Source organism: Aotus nancymaae, unplaced genomic scaffold (assembly GCF_030222135.1).
Source record: "Aotus nancymaae isolate 86718 unplaced genomic scaffold, 86718_ANA_hifiasm-v0.15.2.pri h1tg000002l, whole genome shotgun sequence".
Taxonomy (NCBI): domain Eukaryota; kingdom Metazoa; phylum Chordata; class Mammalia; order Primates; family Aotidae; genus Aotus; species Aotus nancymaae.
Window position 1 is genome coordinate 54,459,778 of NW_026988413.1, and position 19,805 is coordinate 54,479,582.

At 35.8% G+C, this 19,805-nt stretch overlaps 1 protein-coding gene across 4 annotated transcripts in view; it reads left to right on the forward strand.

Moving 5' to 3' along the window:
• RELN (reelin) overlaps positions 1-19,805 on the forward strand; it is a 527,812-nt gene that overhangs the window by 306,212 nt on the left and 201,795 nt on the right. For all 4 annotated transcript variants that reach the window (XM_021673084.2, XM_021673089.2, XM_064374717.1 and 1 more), the window contains exon 12: positions 15,758-15,909. In XM_021673084.2, coding sequence (XP_021528759.2) covers positions 15,758-15,909 — 152 coding nt within the window. The remainder of the gene's footprint in view (positions 1-15,757; positions 15,910-19,805) is intronic.

Here is a 19,805-nt window from a genome sequence, read left to right on the forward strand (position 1 = left end):
GTTTGGGGGGAGAAAAAAATGTATTTTTACTTATGGCCTTCATACCAGCTGTTTTCTCCCCCAGAATGCCTCCCGTCTTCTTAGCCTATTGTACATCAGAGCCTGTCTATAAAATGACATAAGAAATGCCTTAGTAAAAGAATGAATAGTCCATTCAGCTCTCTATGAGTAACACTTGTGGAGACTTGGTACAAAAACTTGGAAAACCCCTTCATGAAGTAAGCTTAGAAAGGAATTGACTTGATATTAGAAGAAAACAAGCATAGTTTAGATTAATGTACTAGTCCAGAAACATAGCTGGCAAAAAAATATATATATTTCAATTAATAGATCAGACATCCTGCTTTCTTAGAGCACAAATAATCTAAGAGAATTTTTGGCTACAACTGAATCAGTCAACCCCCAAACAAACAAACAGACAAACAAACGAAAAAGAACTAAAAGTATTTATGCCTGAAAAAAGAGCTGAAGTCCATATGGACACAGAGGAACGTCAGAGGAGAGTCCATTAACCAAATGACTCAGGTGGTTTTAATTATGCTCGTTGGCCATTTCTCAGAACTGAAGATGGACCAGGGTTTTGGTCACAGTTAAGAAGCTGGTACTTCCAGGCCATGGCATTGTCAGCAGGTTTCTCTGTTCCAATAAGATGTAATAACGTGCTTGACAAAAGCACCTGTGCCACTCTGATTGCTCTGCAGTTAATTCATCTAAATTCTAAACGTGGTGTAACTCTTCTAGCAACCACACCTTTGGTTTATTTGTGGCTTTTGCCCCAGGAAGTCAGGCCATAACACCAGAATTACTTCACTCATGCTGTCATTTGGTGGCCCAGCTATGAAGCTGGCATTATGTTATAAAAGTATAAAAGGATAAGGAGGATAAGGCGAAGACCTACCATTTTCTGTGTTTTGAGTGACGATAAAAATGATAATTTAATTCATAGTGTTTTGTGTGCTTGTGTGTGTTGGGAGTGGGGAAGTCCACACTCCCACCTGTTCCCAAATGTTGCTTTATTGGTCCGGGAAAGAATGCTGATATAATAATTTTTAGTCACAGATGCAATTTTTTAAAAAGGTTACAAAATCAAATTAATGTGAAGCATTTTTACTTGGGGTAAGAGCTGACAAAGAAAAACATTAAGAATTTGGTAGTGAAATTCTTAACATGTTCTGTTTTCTCTCCTGAGTTTATCGAATACTTGTCTCATTCTTCTTTTATCCACCACCACCCACACAAACAATTTATCATTGTAAGCTCATCTGCTAAAATAGAAAACAGAGATGGCAAATTCTCACTCGTTCAAGGGTAGCCAATTGAATTGACTGAATTCTGCTCTGAATTCACTTTTTTAAGAAAGAAAAAAAATATTAATGTGGACATTATACTTTCATCTCTTTAACAATATTTTTATTCCATAAGTATTATGAGAGAGAAAAAAGAGTATGCAGTCCTCTGTAATAATATTTCCAAAAGACTTAATATGAACGGCAAGGAAGGAAAGAGAACCAGTAAGCCATTATGGCTTTTTTGGGAAACCACTTTCCAATTATCCATATTTTCCCACCATTTGGATTAAAGTATTTTATCTCAGATCACAAGGATGCAAGAGCTGTTTGCCTTTCACATCACTAAGCTGTCCTAAATCTGATGTTGATAGGTTTATTTTTTTTAAGTGGGATTTTAAAGTTGTTGTTTTTTTTCTTCTAAAGAAGACACATCTGTTACTTCAGCAAGGGAGAAACTTTTAATAGATACAGTGATAATTTATGCAAATCTTTCTGAACTTTGGCTTAACCTTACAAACACATCATTTAGTTAGCACCTACCACATCTTACTTAGCTGAGGCTGTCTTTAGATGGGAGGGGGCTTTATAGAACATTGCTATAATATGGAATTTGTATATTTGCCTTTCATCCCAAATGTAAACATTCAAACACCTTTTTTAAAAAACATCTGTTTTCCTGCTATTACCACAATATTCATGCTAAAGAGAAATTCCACAAATGTAATGAATATTAAAACCTAGAGCATGCTCCAGTCTTCCCCACCTGCCCCAAATCCTTTGAAATGACAGAAAATTAGCAAATGAATCTATAATAACACTAAAAAACAAGGAAGTGACCCATAGTTGGGCCAGAGAAAGAGAGGAGGGATCTGTGATGGAAGGAGGGAGACAACAGCCCAGAACACATGTTGAATGAGACACTTACAAAAGGCATCTCAGTATTGCTCCAGGTCATGGATGCTACACAGAGGAATCAGGGTGGGGCTACAAGGACTGCTAAGCAGGTGAACCCCTCACTACACCTACTTCTTTTTTTTTCTTTGTTTTCTTTTTGAGACAGATTCTCACTCTGTTGCCAAGGCTGGAGTGCAGTGGTGTGATCTCAGCTCACTGCTACCTCTGCCTTCTGGGTTTAAGTGATTATCATGTCTCAGCCTCCCCAGTAGCTGGGATTACAGGCATGCACCACCACACCCAGCTAATTTTTTATACATTTGGTAGAGATGGGATTTCACTATGTTGGCCAGGCTGGTCTCAAACTCCTGATCTCAAGTGATCTGCCTGCCTTGGCCTGCTAACGTGCTGGGATAACACTCATGAGCCACTGTGCCTCGCCCTCACTACACCCACTTCTAAGCAGAGACTTCTACCCCAGAAACAAGCAGTGAATGTGGACACATAGAAAGGAGAAGCAGGGCATTGTTCCCCCATGGGAATCCTCACCCAAGGGCACATCTGCCCTGGTCAGTGGGCATTTTTCCACTGAAACTAAGAGAGAATAGCAGATATGAATTTGAGCAAATAATCTAAATCACCAAATCTAAGAAAAACCACCTCCAAGTTAAAAAAAAAAAAAAAAGCATTAAACTAAAGAACTAGGAACCAAGTAAGTAAAAGGAAGTAACAAAATAAACCAAAGGAGATTGTATAAGAAGCATAATTAATATCCTCAGACAGATAAGAGCGTATACTGCATTTGTGAAACTTGAACAAATTTTATGAGGAAGAAACAATTAGAGATGTGAGAAATGAAAATATGTGATTGTTGAAACAGGTTTAATGGATTTTTTTTCCCTGAATATCAGTATAGGCAGAGCTAAAGCACTTATTAGTGAGCTGGAAATTTGAGTCTTGAAATGTTATTTCATTACAGAAAAAGAAATGTGAAGTATGGAGAGAAAGTGACAATTCCAACATTATAAATAATAGGAATTAAAGAAGCCAGAAGGAATACATGGAATGAAATATTCAAATAAATAATTGTAAAAAGTTCCCAAGATTGAAAAGAGGAGAAGAGGGAGGAGGAAGAAGAGGAGGAGGAGGAGGGGCAGGCGAGAGGAGGAGGAGGAAGGTAGTGGCTATGAGTGAAAATGTTCAGCAGGATGAATGGGCAAGTACCCAGTCATAGGTAATCAGGGAGAAATTTTAGATCACCAATAAAAGAAAATTCTAAAGCTTCTAGGTAAGATTTATTTTACTTTCCTTGGTAGCATTAAGCATTTTTTTAAGGAAGCAGTTGTCTTAAAGTTGTGAAAATTATTTGAGTTGTAAAATTCCTTCTCCAGCCAAATATCAAGTATTAGGGAAAAATAAAAACTGTTATAGACACAGAGGATTCAGGAGGTTTACTACACCCTCTGAAAGAATTGCTGCAAGGTATATTCCTGGAGATATTCAATAAAGAGTAGCAAACAAGCAAAAGAGTAAAACTTGTAGTTCAGTCTAAAGAAGAATGGGTTATTTGAAAACTTTTATAAAAACTTGGAATTAAAACCCAGAAGAGTGTAACATGAAAAGTATAGAAGGTGGCTGACAGGAAGAGAAGCAGAATAAGGAAATAAAATCCTGCCAAAGTTCTTAACCTGTTTAGAGTGAAGATATAGACCTTGGTTAACTCTTGATACTGATAGAAAACTTGAAATAAAAGCCAGACAGAGGTTATGTAACTTCTAAAGCATTAGGTTGACATTAGAACAAAGAAGACATAATTCAGCAAGTGTCAGAAAAGTAGAAAAAAGTAAACAATAAAATACAGAGTAAATAGAAAATAGAAAACAATTTTTGTCAGAAGCCAATTCAAATATATCAGTAATGTGATAAAATAGAGTGAGTTATATTCACTTATTAAATGAGATTCTCACAGTAAGTTTTGAAAAATGAGCTGTATATTTACTCTTATCAGAGACTTAAACTAAAATAACAAAAGAAATTGAAAGTCAAAGAGGAACTAATATACCAGGCAAATGTAGCAGAAACAGCAAGGAGACATATTAAAATAAGATAGAATTCAGATTTTAGCATTAAAAAGACCAAAAAGAGATTTTTTTTTTTTTTCTCTTTTTGAGACAGAGTTTTGCTCTGTCACCAGGCTGGAGTGCAATGGCACAATCTCAGCTTGCTGCAACCTCCACTTCCTAGGTTCAAGTGATTTTCCTGCCTCAGCCTCCCACAAAAAGGGATTTTTCGTGCATCAGTAAATGTAGAGCACTTTGCACAAAGCATAGTGCATAATAAACAAGTTAAAAGTTAGTTATTATTCAAAACATAACTATTATCAGTAATATGATATGGCCAAAGTGGTGCTCAAAAGAAAATTATGCTAATACTAATTAATTAATGAGATATAAAAGGTTAAACTCAAAGTTAAACAGCCAATGAAACCTAAATCATTCCCTAAATAAATAAGAAATATATCATTGGGAAAAAAAGCAATATTAATTAAAATGATAATTGGATATGTTCAAAAACCATGCAAGTGCTAAAATGGGTCAGAGAAAACTTGTTGCAAGCTTTAAAAGACATGTATTACTTCCTTCTTTTTCTTTTGACCTAGGTGCTAATATTACTTTCTATTTAAGCTAATTGTTTTTATAGTTTAAAAATAAAAACAGTAATTTTTCAAATGACAGGTATGTCAGTTCCCTACGCTAAAGTTGTTCTGGTGCTCCTTCATAGAAGTCCTAAACCCTTCTTTAATTTACAGCATATTTCCATGCCATCTTTGCTCTTGACACTGCTATGCTTGAGTTGTTTAATGGGCCCCCATCTCCAAAGTAGCTGTTTATGTGAGCATCCAGAATGCAGCAACTGGCTCCCTATCCTTGTTCCCAAGAGAGAAAACCAATGAATCTAACATATTAGCAGGAAAAAAACAATTTGCGTACAGAGCAACAAAAACAATCTCTATTGTAGTAGCCCCTTTGATGTAAGTTTTTACTTTTATTAAACAAAGGCTGAAAATTCCTTAGACTTCTACAGAACTGGTTAAGCATCTTCTTCTTTTCCACAAATTTTACCCACAAATCAGTGAATTGTTACCTCTGACTTAGAATACATTTCTCGAAATTTTAGTTTAAATGCAATTCATCTGGATAGGATGAATTGCTACCTCTGATTTAGAATACTTTCACAAAATGTCATAAGGCTATTGAGGGATTTTATGTAAGCTTACAATTCAGGGTAAATGAATTGAAGTAGTTTGGCAGTCTGAGTTAACATATTAAGTGGGTTTCATTTTTACACTCATGTTCACTTTTATTAAAGCAAAACTCACACAACCATTTAAATAACATAAATAATAAATTTAGGAGTCCAGATAGATTGTAGCCAAAATCTTAAACAGTGGTAAAGACCTACAGGTAAATAAAGTGCAGTTTATCTTTTGCTAAGTATATCCTGATTAAAGATTGTTTGAGCAGTGATGCTTTGCATACTGTACTGTAACTTCACCTAAGGTGTTTTGTTAATTCTAGCATGAAAAAAAGTAAAAACATTCATTATAATTTAGAAATTCATTTGAATTGCCACTTTGACTTATTTTAAAACGAAAATACCACTGTATTTTACAGGAGGAGAAAAGGAAACCAACGTTTATTGAGACTCTGTAATGTCCCAGGCAATACATCATTTTCTCTAAACAATCTCCAGTCTAGATTCTATTACTGTCTTATTAATGAGAAAACTGGGTGCTTTCTAACCATTCTGAAGCCCAATATTCTTTTTTATTGTTATTCCAACCAGAGTGTAAATAAGCATGATGCATGTCATAAAAACCTAAAACAAAATTAAATTTGAGAGGAACCAATTGAAGAGAAGAATCTTTGAAATGTAATGCATTCAGGGAAGCCTTCAAATTGAGCTCATCCTTTTACCTTCACCTAAGCTGTTAATGCTAGAGGGAAAATCTATAAATGCAATGAAGGTAGAGAGGCTTCAGTCAAAGTATGCATCTTGCTAGACTTCAGAGGACTCGTACTGGAGATAAACCTCATGAATATAAATGAATGTGGAAGGTCTTTACCTGTGGCACATCCCTTATTAAATAGCAGAGCGTCCAACCCAAATATAGACCTTATAAATGTAATGAACTTTTTTAACCTCAGAGAATTTATATGAGATTTTTTTTAAACCTTATGAATTTGGTCAATATAGGATCTTATAGCCAGGCTTTATTCGTGATCTCAGTTCATACTTAAAGTTGCCAACTTTAGGTGTTTTAATATGTCCTGGATAATATAGTTTAAACTTTCATAGAAAATATGAAATGTTTTATTATTTTTGGTGCCTTTTATGCTAATATTAGTAGAGAAAAGATCTGGTTAAGATATTAGATCTCTAATTCCTATGTTCATATTCTTAATATTTTCATCAGCCTATAATGAGATAATTTAAATTTTCACTCTGAATTATAATTCATATAAACTCAATGCCTGACTTTTTCCTGGAAATTATTTGCTTATTGCAAAGAAAATGTGTAAAGTAAAAGTCTAAAGTTTCCCTTCCATGGTAATTCCCATTTTTCACTGTTAAACTGTTGGCATGTATTTATTCAGAAATTTTTTTATGATGATACCAAAAAAACCCACAAAATACTAGAATCACATTTTGTATATCATACTTCAACTTAATTTTTCAAAACTTAATATATTATGAAAGTCTCTTCTAGTCAATAAATATGGATCTTCATTATTTCACAAAGGCCAGTTAATCCAACTGAACCCCTGTTGATAGACAAAGAATATTTGAGTAAACATTCTTGTGTGCTTGTTGAAATATTCCTGAAAGGTAAGTTCCTAAAAGGAAAAGGAAAATTAGATAGTCAGATGTGTATGCATACATACACGTACATATGTATACATGTAATTTCAGTTTTGATAGTTATTGCCGAGCTACGCTACTGATAATACATATCATTCTTAAAAGTATAGAAGTAGCAGCTGATTAAAATATAATTAATCCTAGTTACAAAGCACTCCAAAACACCTGATAGAGAAGACCATCAACTTTCCAGCTAAGACACTTCTTTAAATTATTTTTTGCTTACAAAAATATTACTCTTTTAATGACAGAAAAAAACAGAAAGACTTATTTTTAAAATATAAATTAAACATTATTGTGACCTTGCTATCTCTAAGGAACAAGGTTGCCTTAAGGCATTTTATTGATTATAAAACTTTTTTTCTGTCCTCCAACTTCACCTCGCTCTATTTGTAATAAATAATAGATACCACTGTATTTATAATAAATAAGGTAAGGGCTTTTTTATTTTAAAATTAATCGTAAAACAATAAATATGAATTGCACTGTAGAGAGCTCTCTCCCTCAGGCAGACATTCCTTCAAATGCACTTCACATAGAACTGCATTTCCTTAGGGAAAGCATAACTTAAACCACAGAAAAGTAACATACCTTTGGAGGGAAATTGCCATGCCATCAGAGATATTGATAAAACTATAGAGCCCCTCAAATAACCAGTACTGGTCTCAAAGATTTGGTTATATTATAATTTTACTTCATGTAATTATTATATTAAGGAGAGAGTTGGGGACTATATAATTTTTGTAACTGGAAATGACCACAGCTTTGTGACCTTGTAAACTGGGACTTTGAAGTCTGGGAAGTAGAGACTCTACCTGAAGTCCCCCAGTAGTTGACAGAGCTCTGGGATCACCTTAAGGGTACTTTGACTCCATGTTTGAGCCAGTGTTTATACAAATTCATGAAAGAATGAGCTTGTGCTATAACAGACTCCTCCTGAATTTTTAATAAATGCAAAGTAAGATATTCAAAGCAACAGGACTTTTTTTTTTTTGAGATGGAGTTTCGCTCTTGTTACCCAGGCTGGAGTGCAATGTTGCGATCTCGGCTCACTGCAACCTCCGCCTCCTGGGTTCAGGCAATTCTCCTGCCTCGGCCTCCTGAGTAGCTGGGATTACAGGCACGTGCCACCATGCCCAGCTAATTTTTTGTATTTTTAGTAGAGACGGGGTTTCACCATGTTGACCAGGATGGTCTCGATCTCTTGACCTCGTGATCCACCCGCCTGGGCCTCCCAAAGTGCTGGGATTACAGGCGTGAGCCACCGTGCCCGGCCGCAACAGGACTTTTACAAAACATAAATCTGTAAAAATTCAGTATAGCAGATTTTTCTCTGCTTTTTTCTCTTCAAGGTAGACTAAACATCCCACTTCACTTGATTATAAATATCTGGATTTCTAAAGGAAGTAACTTCACTTTTATTATCTTGCATCAGTTAGAATGGGAGAAGTAAAGACTAATTGAGAGGAAAAATTGGATATGTCAGACTTAAATAAAGATCGAAAGTTATTATACAATCTGAATTATATTTCACACAACTTTGTGGTGGAAGTTGTGATAACTCAATTAGATTCATCTAGAAAAGTCATGTACAACAAATAAAAGAAAAAGACTACTAATCTCATTTCTCACTTAAATAGAAGGTTCTTTCAGTCCATGAAAATTCTTTTTCAATTTAATTTTTCACTATGAAAATACTCTAAAGCAGATAGATGTCAAAAAGGAGTCATCATCTGCATCATTTATAACCTTAACTTACTTTGTGGATCAGTAAGCTGAGAGGTTTAATTGAGATAAATGGAGCAAGCAAAAGACCAATGAACCAGTGTGAAATTTTCATGTATGCGTCAAGAGAGGCTTCTAGTTAATTTACGAATGATGCAATACTATTAAGAGCTATCTCAAAAGTTATTATTCCATGTGCTCCTTGAATGATTGATGTAACCTGTTAAAATTTTTTTAAAAAGCATTTTCTAAGATTTTTTTCCCAAATCTGTTATAAACAGGGATGGCTCAAATAATCATCCTGACATACATAATATCCTTTTAACAACTGTAACTGTGAAAATAACAGCAAATTGAGAAAGAAAAAGTCTAAATTTTAGAGCTGAACAGGTGATTGGCCTTAGGCAAGCCATTTACCTCTGTGTGTCCCAGTTTCTTCCAAATGTAGACATGTTCATTGTGTGAATAACAAAAGGCCAAATTAGACATGACCACAAATAAGTACTAAAGATAAACTGATTTTAAAATGTCAGATATTTCAATTTTTAAAATATTAAACACAAGATCAAAATATCAAACTTCTCTAATCATACAAATTATAAAACTATACATATATGATTATGTGTAATACATTTTATTTTATTTGAGACAGAGTCTTGCTCTGTCACCCAGGCTGGAGTGCAGCGGTGCAATCTCAGCTCACTGCATCCTCCACCCCTCAGGTTCAAGCAGTCCTCATGCCTCACTTTCCCAAGTTGCTAGGATTATAAGTGTATGCCACCACACCCAGCTAATTTTGTATTTTTAGTAGAGATGGTGTTTTGCCATGTTGGCCAGGCTGGTCTTGAACTCCTGGCCTCAAGTGATCCACCCATATTGGCCTCCCAAAGTTCTGGGATTACAGACATGAGCCACCACTCTCAGCCTGTAATACATTTTAAAATAATTCATATATCTTCTTTGATATCTGTTGCCAAATGTGTAATATTATAGATATATGCTATTTGTTTGGTGTTTCTAAAAAGTGTTTCCCTGTATAGTCTTTGCTTTGAAAATAGAATTAAGTAATTCTAAAGTAAGTATACATGATAAACTTTGTGCAAGGAATAAATATACCATGTTTTCAAAGACTAGAATGATTAAACATTTTACCAAAAATAACTGTAATTCTGTTTGTACATAATGATTTCCAACAAAGTTTGGCTCCTTAATGAAATTTCATAAAACTACTGTCCATCTACTGAGAAGTGAGCCTGTGACTTAAATACATTGCTTAGAGACACTTTATTATGGCCAATAAACATTGCATTTATTTTCCTGAAAGAAAACATATCTTCATACCTTAGGATAACTATTAATATTCAGTAACTAACAATTATTTTTATTTATAAACTTGCTTTTTATCTAATAAAGTCACCGATGATACAAAATACGTAACTTGAATGTTTAGAGACAAGAAAAAAAGTTAATAACCAGCCTACATTTAAAAATTGATTATTTAACATGTTAAAATAAATTGAACCTACTCTAAAAGAGAAGCTTGCTGATTTGAAAGATGACATCGTCCTTTAATTTGTTATGTTAACACCACTGATGACATAATTAAATGAGAGCCTTAAATGAACTAATTAGCTTACCTCTTTAAATTCTCCAGCATTGCTAATAGTAATCAGCCAGCTGAAAATTTGAAGCTGTGACAACAAGGCTGTCTGAGCTCATGCAATTCCTTTTCCTCTACAAACCCATAGAAATATTGGATTAAGTATGATAATTTTCTTCAATATGTAGCCCTAGGATAGGGGAGGAAATGAGCAGATACCTAAAACAAAGGAATACTAAAATCCCGAATAATTAGCCTTTAACTGAAACAGGCAGTTCAGGATGGACTGGACATAGGTAATGTAAGTCTGAGTTTAAAAATACTCACACAGGATCTTTGGCAGATGACAGATAGAACTGATATTCTTGTATACCCTGAAGAGCTCATTCTCCATAAAGAAGTAATTAGGTAACAACCTCTCTCATAGATTCAAGAGTGAAAAAAAAAATCTTTCAGAAGAATGGAAGCTCCAAGCAAATGTGAAATTCACATTCATTCCACCCAGGTGGTGGGAAAATTCTTAACTGATGAATTAATGTAAAAAGAAATTCAGGACCAGGAAACCTCCAAGATGCTCACAAACACAAATGTAAAACCCATTTGTAAATATATTTCTACTACACAAAGTGTGTAAAATTGACTCTGGAAATAAGTCCACTGAAGATGAGCTCACAACAAGATTTGTGATCTATGCGATTTTATGATTCACCAAAAAGGACAGTCATCAAATATGGCAAACAGAAGAATAAGTGCATTCCAGTTGAGATAACAGAGAGATATGAGAGAAATATGATTAAGTGATTTAAAAGATTTTTTAAAAATCTAAGTCATTTTGAAAGAGGAGGATACTATGAGAAAAGAACAAGTAGATATTAAAAAGAAGCAAAGAAGTGGGGCATAGTGGCTCACACCTGTAATCCCAGCACTTTGAGAGCCCAAGGTGGGCAGACTGCTAGAGCCCAGGAGTTTGACACCAGCCTGGGCAATGTGACAAAAACACTATCTCTAAAAAGAAAAATACAGAAATTAGCTGGGAGCAGTGGTGCCTCCGTGTACACTCAGCTACTCTGAGGAGAGCCTGAGGTGGGAGAATCACTTGAGCCCGAGAGGTTGAGGCAGCCATGAGCCGTGATTGCGCTGCTGCACACCAGCCTTAACAACAGAGCAAGACCACTTCTCAAGAATAAATGAATAAATAAAAATAAACAATAGAAAAATTCAAAGAAAACTTTTTTAAATGAAAAATACAGTCATAGAAATCAAATATTAACTATTGAGGTAAAAAAAGAACCAAAGAGAGAATTAGTATATTAGAGATAGATCTGAGAAAAAATACATGAGGCAATATAAAAAGAAATAAAGAGTAATGAGAGAATGAGAGACATGGAGAATAGAATATGAAATTTCAATTCATGTCCCATAGAATTTTCAGAAAGAATATAGAATGGAGGATAGTTAATATTTGAAAAGACAGTGACTTACATTTTTCCAGACCCGATTAAAGATATGAATCCCCAAACTGACAAGATACACCAAGTTTCCACAGAATAAATAAAATAAACCTACACCTACATACACTGCAGGAAACTTTTAGAATACCAAAGACAAAACTAAAGCAACCAGAGAGAAAAGACAGATTATTTACAAAGGAGCAACAATTCAGTAGATGACTTCTTATCAGTAATGAAAGAGACATTAGATTCTTGTCAAGATCCAAATAGAGTTTTTAGTAGAACTCAACAAGGTGATTCTAACATTCATTAGGAAGAGTTAAGAAGGACAAGAGTAGCCAAGACAACTGTGAAGAAGTGACAGATGTGGCTGAGGGACAGAGGGAGCTCAGCTACCAAGAGCTATTTTATATATACGTGTAACATACATATGTATACACTCATACCATATATATATTTAAATTGGTTTGGGCGCAGAGATAGACATATAGAATAATGGAGGAAAAAAGAGACAAGTTAATTGTAGAAACAGGCCCACATTTATAGGAGATAGTGATGTGACAGAAGTGGCATTACCAGTCATTAGGGCAAATGGTTAACAGTTCTGGAATAAATAGCTATCTATACAGAGAAAACCATATTGGATCACAACCTCATTCCTTACCCCAAATCAATTTCAGGTTCATTAAAACCACCTAATATGAAAGGCGATGCTTTAAAGCTTTTAGAAGAAAATATAGACAAATATCTCATGATTTCAGGATAAGGAAGAATTGGACAAAAAAGGCACAAACCATAGAGAAAAGATAGATAAATTCTACTACATTAAAATTAAAACTCGTCTGTACATCCAAAGACACATAAACAAAGTGAAAAAAAGTGCAATCCCTATAGCCAAGAAAAGATTACTACCTGGAACATATAAAGAATTCAAATCATAAGAAAGTGAGAGAAAGAAAAAAGAGATCCTAATAGAAAATAGACATAAATAGGCAACTCAGATAAGAGTAACCCCAACTGGCCAATAAACGTAAAAAGATAGTTACCCTCACTAGTAACCATGTAAATGCAAAGGTGAGATAAAATTTTATACTCCTCTAATAGGCCAAATTTTAAAAGCTTGGCAAAACCAAGTGATGGCAAGCTTATGGGGAAACAGGCAGCTTGTACCCGCATGGTGGGAACATAGATTTATCCAACCATTTTGAAGAGTAATAATGAAGTACCGCATTTCCCCAGCAACTCCACTTCCAGATATATACCCTACCAGCCTTTCTCAACAGAGATTCCTTTGTGATAACCCCAGAACACAGAAAATGATCTGACTGCTTTCTCAATTCTCCTAAAGCAGGTGCACCTGTGATTCTAGATGCAAAAGAGTAAAAGCAATTCATTAATACAATGGGTGCCTTGGGGCAGTAGGACCCATTTCTCTCACAGTCTCCAGTTCAGAAAGGCTGATAGGGAAACTCCCACATGCATATGTAAACACACAAGAACCTTTTATATAGCATTGTTGATAATAACAACAAAGATAGAAATGACCTAAATGTCAAAAGTTTATGGTCATTCCCCCAAACACCAGTTTCTGACTTCTGTTGTAGCCAAAATGTATTGCAAGGTTTCCGTTCGAGTACTTTCAGAGTCCTCTTCAATGTGGTGTGCTGCAAATACCTGTTTCTCTAACCATGGAGCTGTCTTTGACCTTCTACTTTGTTTTCACTTCTCACTGACACAGCCAGGACTTGGGTGGCAACAGATGAGTCAGCCTTGAAAAGGTGAGGGAAAAGGAATCAGACTGGTAGCAAGAGTGGAGAAGACTATGGGTAAGGGAAGGGGTTACTGGGGGCAGAGAGGCCAGGCCTTTATATAAGACCATTCATTTAGGCCTGTGAATCTTGAAAAGAGATCTAAACCTGAAGACCTCTCTGAATATTTTGGGGATGTAAAGTATGTGCCTAGAACCTAAGCTAATAGAGAAGCTAAGGATCAGGTGGTCATTGCAGGGTTTAGATCTAGACCGGCAGATGATGTAGCAAAGATCTAAGGGGAAGAAGAGACTGAACCATCAGAGCTGTGATTTTAAGGGGGCTACAGTACCAAAGCCAAAGCCTGGCAGCAGCAGTAGCAGTAGGCATTAAGAACAGGTACAAGGGGACTTTCAGTTGAAGTGGTGGTCAAACCTGCCTGACGTGTGATCAGGAGCAGAAGAGGCTGCTTTCCTGCTCTGTGCCAATGGCATGGATTGTCTCAGAGGGTAGGGCAAGGATGTGGATAGAGAAAGCAGTGGAAAGTGAGGATGGGATACAGGCAGGGCATTCTACAGGTTTCATTTATTTTCTGGAGATGGAATCCTTTAATCCCACCATCACTCAACAAGAATTACTGAGGATCTACTGGGTGTCGAACACTGGGCTAGGGTCTAAGGACTCACAAATAAGACGCAGATCCTATCTTTGGAGCTGACATATCAGGAATAAAGAAAGGCATGTAAAGAAAAAATGGCAATGTACTGTGAGAAATGAGATCACAAAGGAAGAATCTAACTTAGTCTGAGATGGAGTGGTAGGGCTGGGTAGGAGGAGCCAGAAAGTTTAGGAAAGACTGTACAGAAAGGTGTTTGATATTTAAAGGACATCTTGAAGAATGATCCCAGTAAGTAAAGGTTCAGAGGGCTGACAGAGAATGTTTTAGGGACTTTGAATTCACATTATATGGCAAAAGAGTTTGGATACAAGGCAGAAGAGACATAGTGCAAGGTGAGAGATTGGGATAGAAATGTGTTCTTGGGCCAGGCTAAGAAGGACCATGTATTCTGCATTAAGGAGCTTGGAGTTTGTCCAGATGGCCACGGGGGAGTCCCTGAAAGACATTAAACCAAGGAGAGATGTAATTATATTTGCATTTTAGAAATATCACTGAGTGTCTACTACATAGAGTCTGAACTCCTCTCTTTCCAAACTCTCCATGAATTGGTTCCACTGTACTATTCAAACGTATTTTTCATTCTTCCCCAATGCACATTCTTCAGCAAAGTCTGTTGATGTCTGCACTGTTAATAGTGTCAAGGTCATTCCCACTTCTTAGCCTATACTCATGTGATTTCATCAACACATTATGCAACTGTGGTAGGAGTCTAGGCTCTGGAGTCAGACTGCCTGGGTTTGAATACTGTCCTCTTCCTTTGCTAGCCATCCTTAACCTCTCTTTATCTGTTTCTTCATCTAAAATTAGGGTAGTAATGGTGACTATCTCATAGGGTTACTGTGAGAATTAAATGACCTTAATGTGTAAAGAACCTAGAAAAGAATCCTGCCAGGTAGTTAGCACTCAATAAAAGCCAGCTATTTTTATTCTCTTTTACATAGCCAATTATCTATTCGACGAGACCCAGCTTAAATCCCATCTCCTTTTTGAAAACTTGCTAGACTTTTGACGATTCTTAGGGCTTTTCATTCTACTACTATTTTCAATAAGTAAAACATTGTACAAGTATTTATATTATGATTCTGTCTTTCATAATTCACTGTTTCCTTAGTTCATTGATTTCCCAACTCAACTGTAAGTACTTTAAGAATAAAAAGTATCTCAGTATGGAGCATGGTTCTGGTAACAAGTAGACATAGTATACACAATGTTGATTAAATTCATCCCTCTACAGGAAAGCTATAACTGTGAATGTAATGTGTTTAAAGTTTATTCACTACCTAAAATTTGTGTTTAAAGTTTATTACCTAAATAAAGTGTCATATCTTTATTTCAGGATTATTCATTACTAAGTAAATGTCCCTGACTAAAAACAAAATGTTATGCTTTATAAAGATTTGACTTAATATTGTAACTCTAACTCTTAATTATTCTCTTTTGTTTTTTAGATGGGAAGTCCTGGGAGCTGTCATTGGTACAGAATGTGGAACAATAGAATCAGGCTTATCAATGGTCTTCCTCAAAGATGGGGAGAGAAAATTATGCACTCCATACATGGACACTACCGGTTATGGGAACCTAAGGTTTTACTTTGTGATGGGTAGGTACATTTTATACAAACTTTGTTCACCCTGGGGCAAATCCTAGGCCAGCAGCTATTCCTGAGGAAGTTAGATTGTTTGTTGCCAACTACATAAAATGAAAATTCATGAAACATGAGCTCTGCAGGCAGACCAGAAGCCTGTGGTACTCACCCGTGTTTTAGGCCAGCCCCACTTGAACAGCCTATAGAGAGCTAGTCATGGCTTGCCATGATGAGGCCTGAAGACAAAATACCATAATACCTTTCTTCCACCTCTCCCTCCTTGGTCATAGCTGAAAAGACAATGAGAGAGAAGCTAAAACAAAGCTATTTCTTTTTCCTAGCTTCCTCAAAAAATAGTCATCAAGGTGAGCCTTCGTTTCATGGATATCTCATCATTGCATAACTCTTGTTGTAAGAAGCTGAGAATAGGTTAATACTTTAATAATATTCTCTATGTTTAATATGTTTGCACACACATTAAGAAAAAATGTGTTCATAAGATACGGTTTTCTTCAAAGTATTGGAGAGCAAATAAAGAAGGTTGGGAAAATACCCAAAAAGGAGTTAGAAGGTTGAACTTTGTGACCTCCAAAGTTAGTCAACAAGAACCATAGTTACATATTCTCTCACTGATGTCATTCCAGAAATGTGAGTAGGTGTCACATGCCTTCTTTGTTGGGTGACTAGAAAAGCACAGGCAACATCTGGAAGTGAAACAGGAAATAAACAGTGTCTACCTTTGAACTCACTAGCAAAGATGTCAGTTCATCAGGACAAACAGATCTCCTGAATCTAGCTTCCCGTATTCCTCATTTCACCTTTTTGATAATCATACAGTTCAGGGTTGCATGGGAAACCTCAGATTGTATCATGCTCTCAAGCATATTACCTATATGATATTAACTCATTTTCCATAATTATCTTTTTGATAACAGAGAAATTGTGCATATGAAATAAAGTAATGTAATCTCACATCTAAGGGTAACCTCATCTTGACTCTGAAATGGTTTGTATATTTAAAGGCCCAGAGCTCATTTTCTTCCTATAATTAAAATTCAAACTGTCTCTCATTTTATCAAAAGGGATTCCTGGAAAACTTTAAGCCCTCCTCCAAAAAAGTTGTCATAAACATTTAGTATGCCAGTCTAATTTGAGTTTTCTCCCTGTTCCCCATTTTTGACACTATATATTTCATACTATATTTTTACTTTATTATAGCAAATTAACCATATTTGGTGATTTCTATGAGACTAAGACATCATTTTGTAAGTTCCTTCATATAATTGTCTTTATAGAAGAGGTTAAGTAATCTGATTTTTTCTGGAACAAAGCATATTATTAATCAATGAATTAAAACAGTGTTGACTATGATAGGGAATTGATTTGAAAGAGCCTAAAGAAGTACATTATCCCAAGCAAAAGCATCTTCCTTCAGTTAAAATAGTAAGGAATGCCTATTCAATATAGAGCCTTGAGCTAGGATATATGGAGAATACAAGTAGGGGGAATAATGTCACCTAAATCACAGAGTTCCTGGTCAAATGAGTCAATATATGCAGAGCACTCAAAACAGTGCCAAATAAATATTTGGACTCAGCATATCTCTGTTGTTATTGATATAAAAATTAATTAGAGTCACTACCCACAAGTAACATCTAACTGTAAGGTAAATGCAGCATGCTGTAATGGAATGAAATGCTATGGAAGTATAAAGGAAGCCATGAGTAACAGCAATGGAGGGATTAGAGTAAAGCTTCATGAAGGAGATGGCATTTGAACTCACCCCTGAAGTATGGGCATGATTTAAATTTAAGTAAGAGAATTCCAAGCTAAGCCATTATGAAACAAAAAGGCACAAGAATAAAGGTATGTGATATGTTTGGGGCTGGGTGATTTTCCCAGTATAGATAAATGGAAGTGTGTAAAATGGAACTAGAAAAGTAAACTGGAGCCAGAGTAGTGATTTTCTTGAATTCCAACTAAGGAGTTTGGATTTTCTTTCTCTAGGTAATATGGAGCTATCAGACAATTCCTGTTAGTTCAGTATTACATTATCACCTGTGTTTTAGAAAGGTAATTCTTATAGGAGTATGAAGGAAGATTGAAATAATTAGAAATTAAGGGACAAGACATCAGTTAGGATAGGGTTGCTAGATTTAGAAAAGAAATATATGTATAAGACGGTAAGTGTGGAAAAGAATATTTTGATGTTACTTATGTTAAGATCAGGTTTCTGGAATGCCCTATGAAAGGAGAAATTCTATTCAGGATTTGAATCAGATTTGAAAGTCATCCATGTGCAGGTGATAACTGGAACCACTAACTTCTGCTGTGTTCTCCCAAGCAGAAGGTAACATAAGACAAACGATTCTTAGAGAGAACCTTCATCTAGGTATAGGTAGAGAGAAAAATAGTTTAAAGGAGACTAAGAAAGAACATAAACAAAGGTGGCCAGAAGGTGTCATTGGAGGCTAAAGGAGGAAAGAAGATGGTTCAGGCTGGGATGGCACCGAAATGATCAACAGCGTAAGGAGTGCCACAGAGAGAGAGCGATCAACCAGGATAAGGGCTGAGAGGCCACCAGTGACTTCGGAGAGAGTTTTCCCAATAATGCGGTGCCTGGAAAGCCAAAGTATAATACGTGGAGTTAAAAAGAAAAAGAAAAATGTGTCACTGAAAGAGGAGGACTGCTACTTGAAGAGTTTTATCACTAGAGAGAAGAAAAGAAATGGGGGCTAGATCTTGAGGAAACAGCAGCACCCAGGGAAGGTGTTTTTAGGATATGATAGGGTAGGGTGGCGTAGGGTAGGGTAAGGATAGAGTAGGTTATGGTAGAATAGGATAGGGTAGGGTAGGATAGATAGAATAGAACTAGACCTTTAGAAAAGACTTTAAAACTTTGTTGGCTGATGGGGAATAAAGCCATATGGAAAGAGATTTAGGAAGAGATGGTTATAAGTAGCCCCTTACTAAACACGATACCTTAGGAAAATCATACTAATAGTTAATCTGGACTAGATCACACTCTCTCCCTCTGAGACCCTGACTATATGTTCTGCCCTTAGGTCATAGGAGTCTGCTGTGAGCACATTTCTGGAAAATTTGCTCAGCTTCCAAAGTTCATTTCAATGTCTTTTTCCTTTATCCATATATTCATGTATTCAATACAAATTTATTGACCAGTAGAGAGCACTGTTCTCAGGGCCAGAATGCAGTGAATTACACAAAAAATAACCTAGCAGACATCACTAGTTCATGTATTTGTTTATTATTCCTCCAACAAATATTTACTAGGCATCTTCTGTGTGCCCAGCTCTTTTAGCTCACATTGTACCCTTTTCTCTGAACTTTTACTGCAATTATGGCAGCACAACACAGTTTACTGCCAATAATTATTCTTCAAAAATGACTTAAAACAATATTTAAAATATTTTAAAACTGACTGCCTCATTTGTTTTTATTGAAATCTTCCTGAACCTTAATTTTTGTACAAGATGCCTTTGAGTCGCGCCTTTCCACAAGGTGCCAAGGGCTATGAAGCTGAAGAAGAATCCACATCTCCCTGAAGAAGCTGCTGTCATTGAAACTTCACAGAACTATAAATTGCTCCCGGAAGAATCTTTCAGATAAAATCTGTCATCATTTGAAAGTCTTGGCTCCTTTTTTCTTCTGCCATTCTGGGCTGGGTGTGACTCCCACGTGTGTTTCAGTTATCTCTGAAGGGCAGATGCAGTTCATGAACTGTTCTTAAGAGAGTGGAGAGAAGTTACAGCAAACAGATTAATGAAATTAGAGAAAACTGATAGTTCAGTGCCTACGTCATTTGGTATGGTGCACTAAACCCACACTGCCTGTAATTGTTCACATTTTTTGTCCTTTTTTGGTAAATTCTTAATATATAATTATAAATC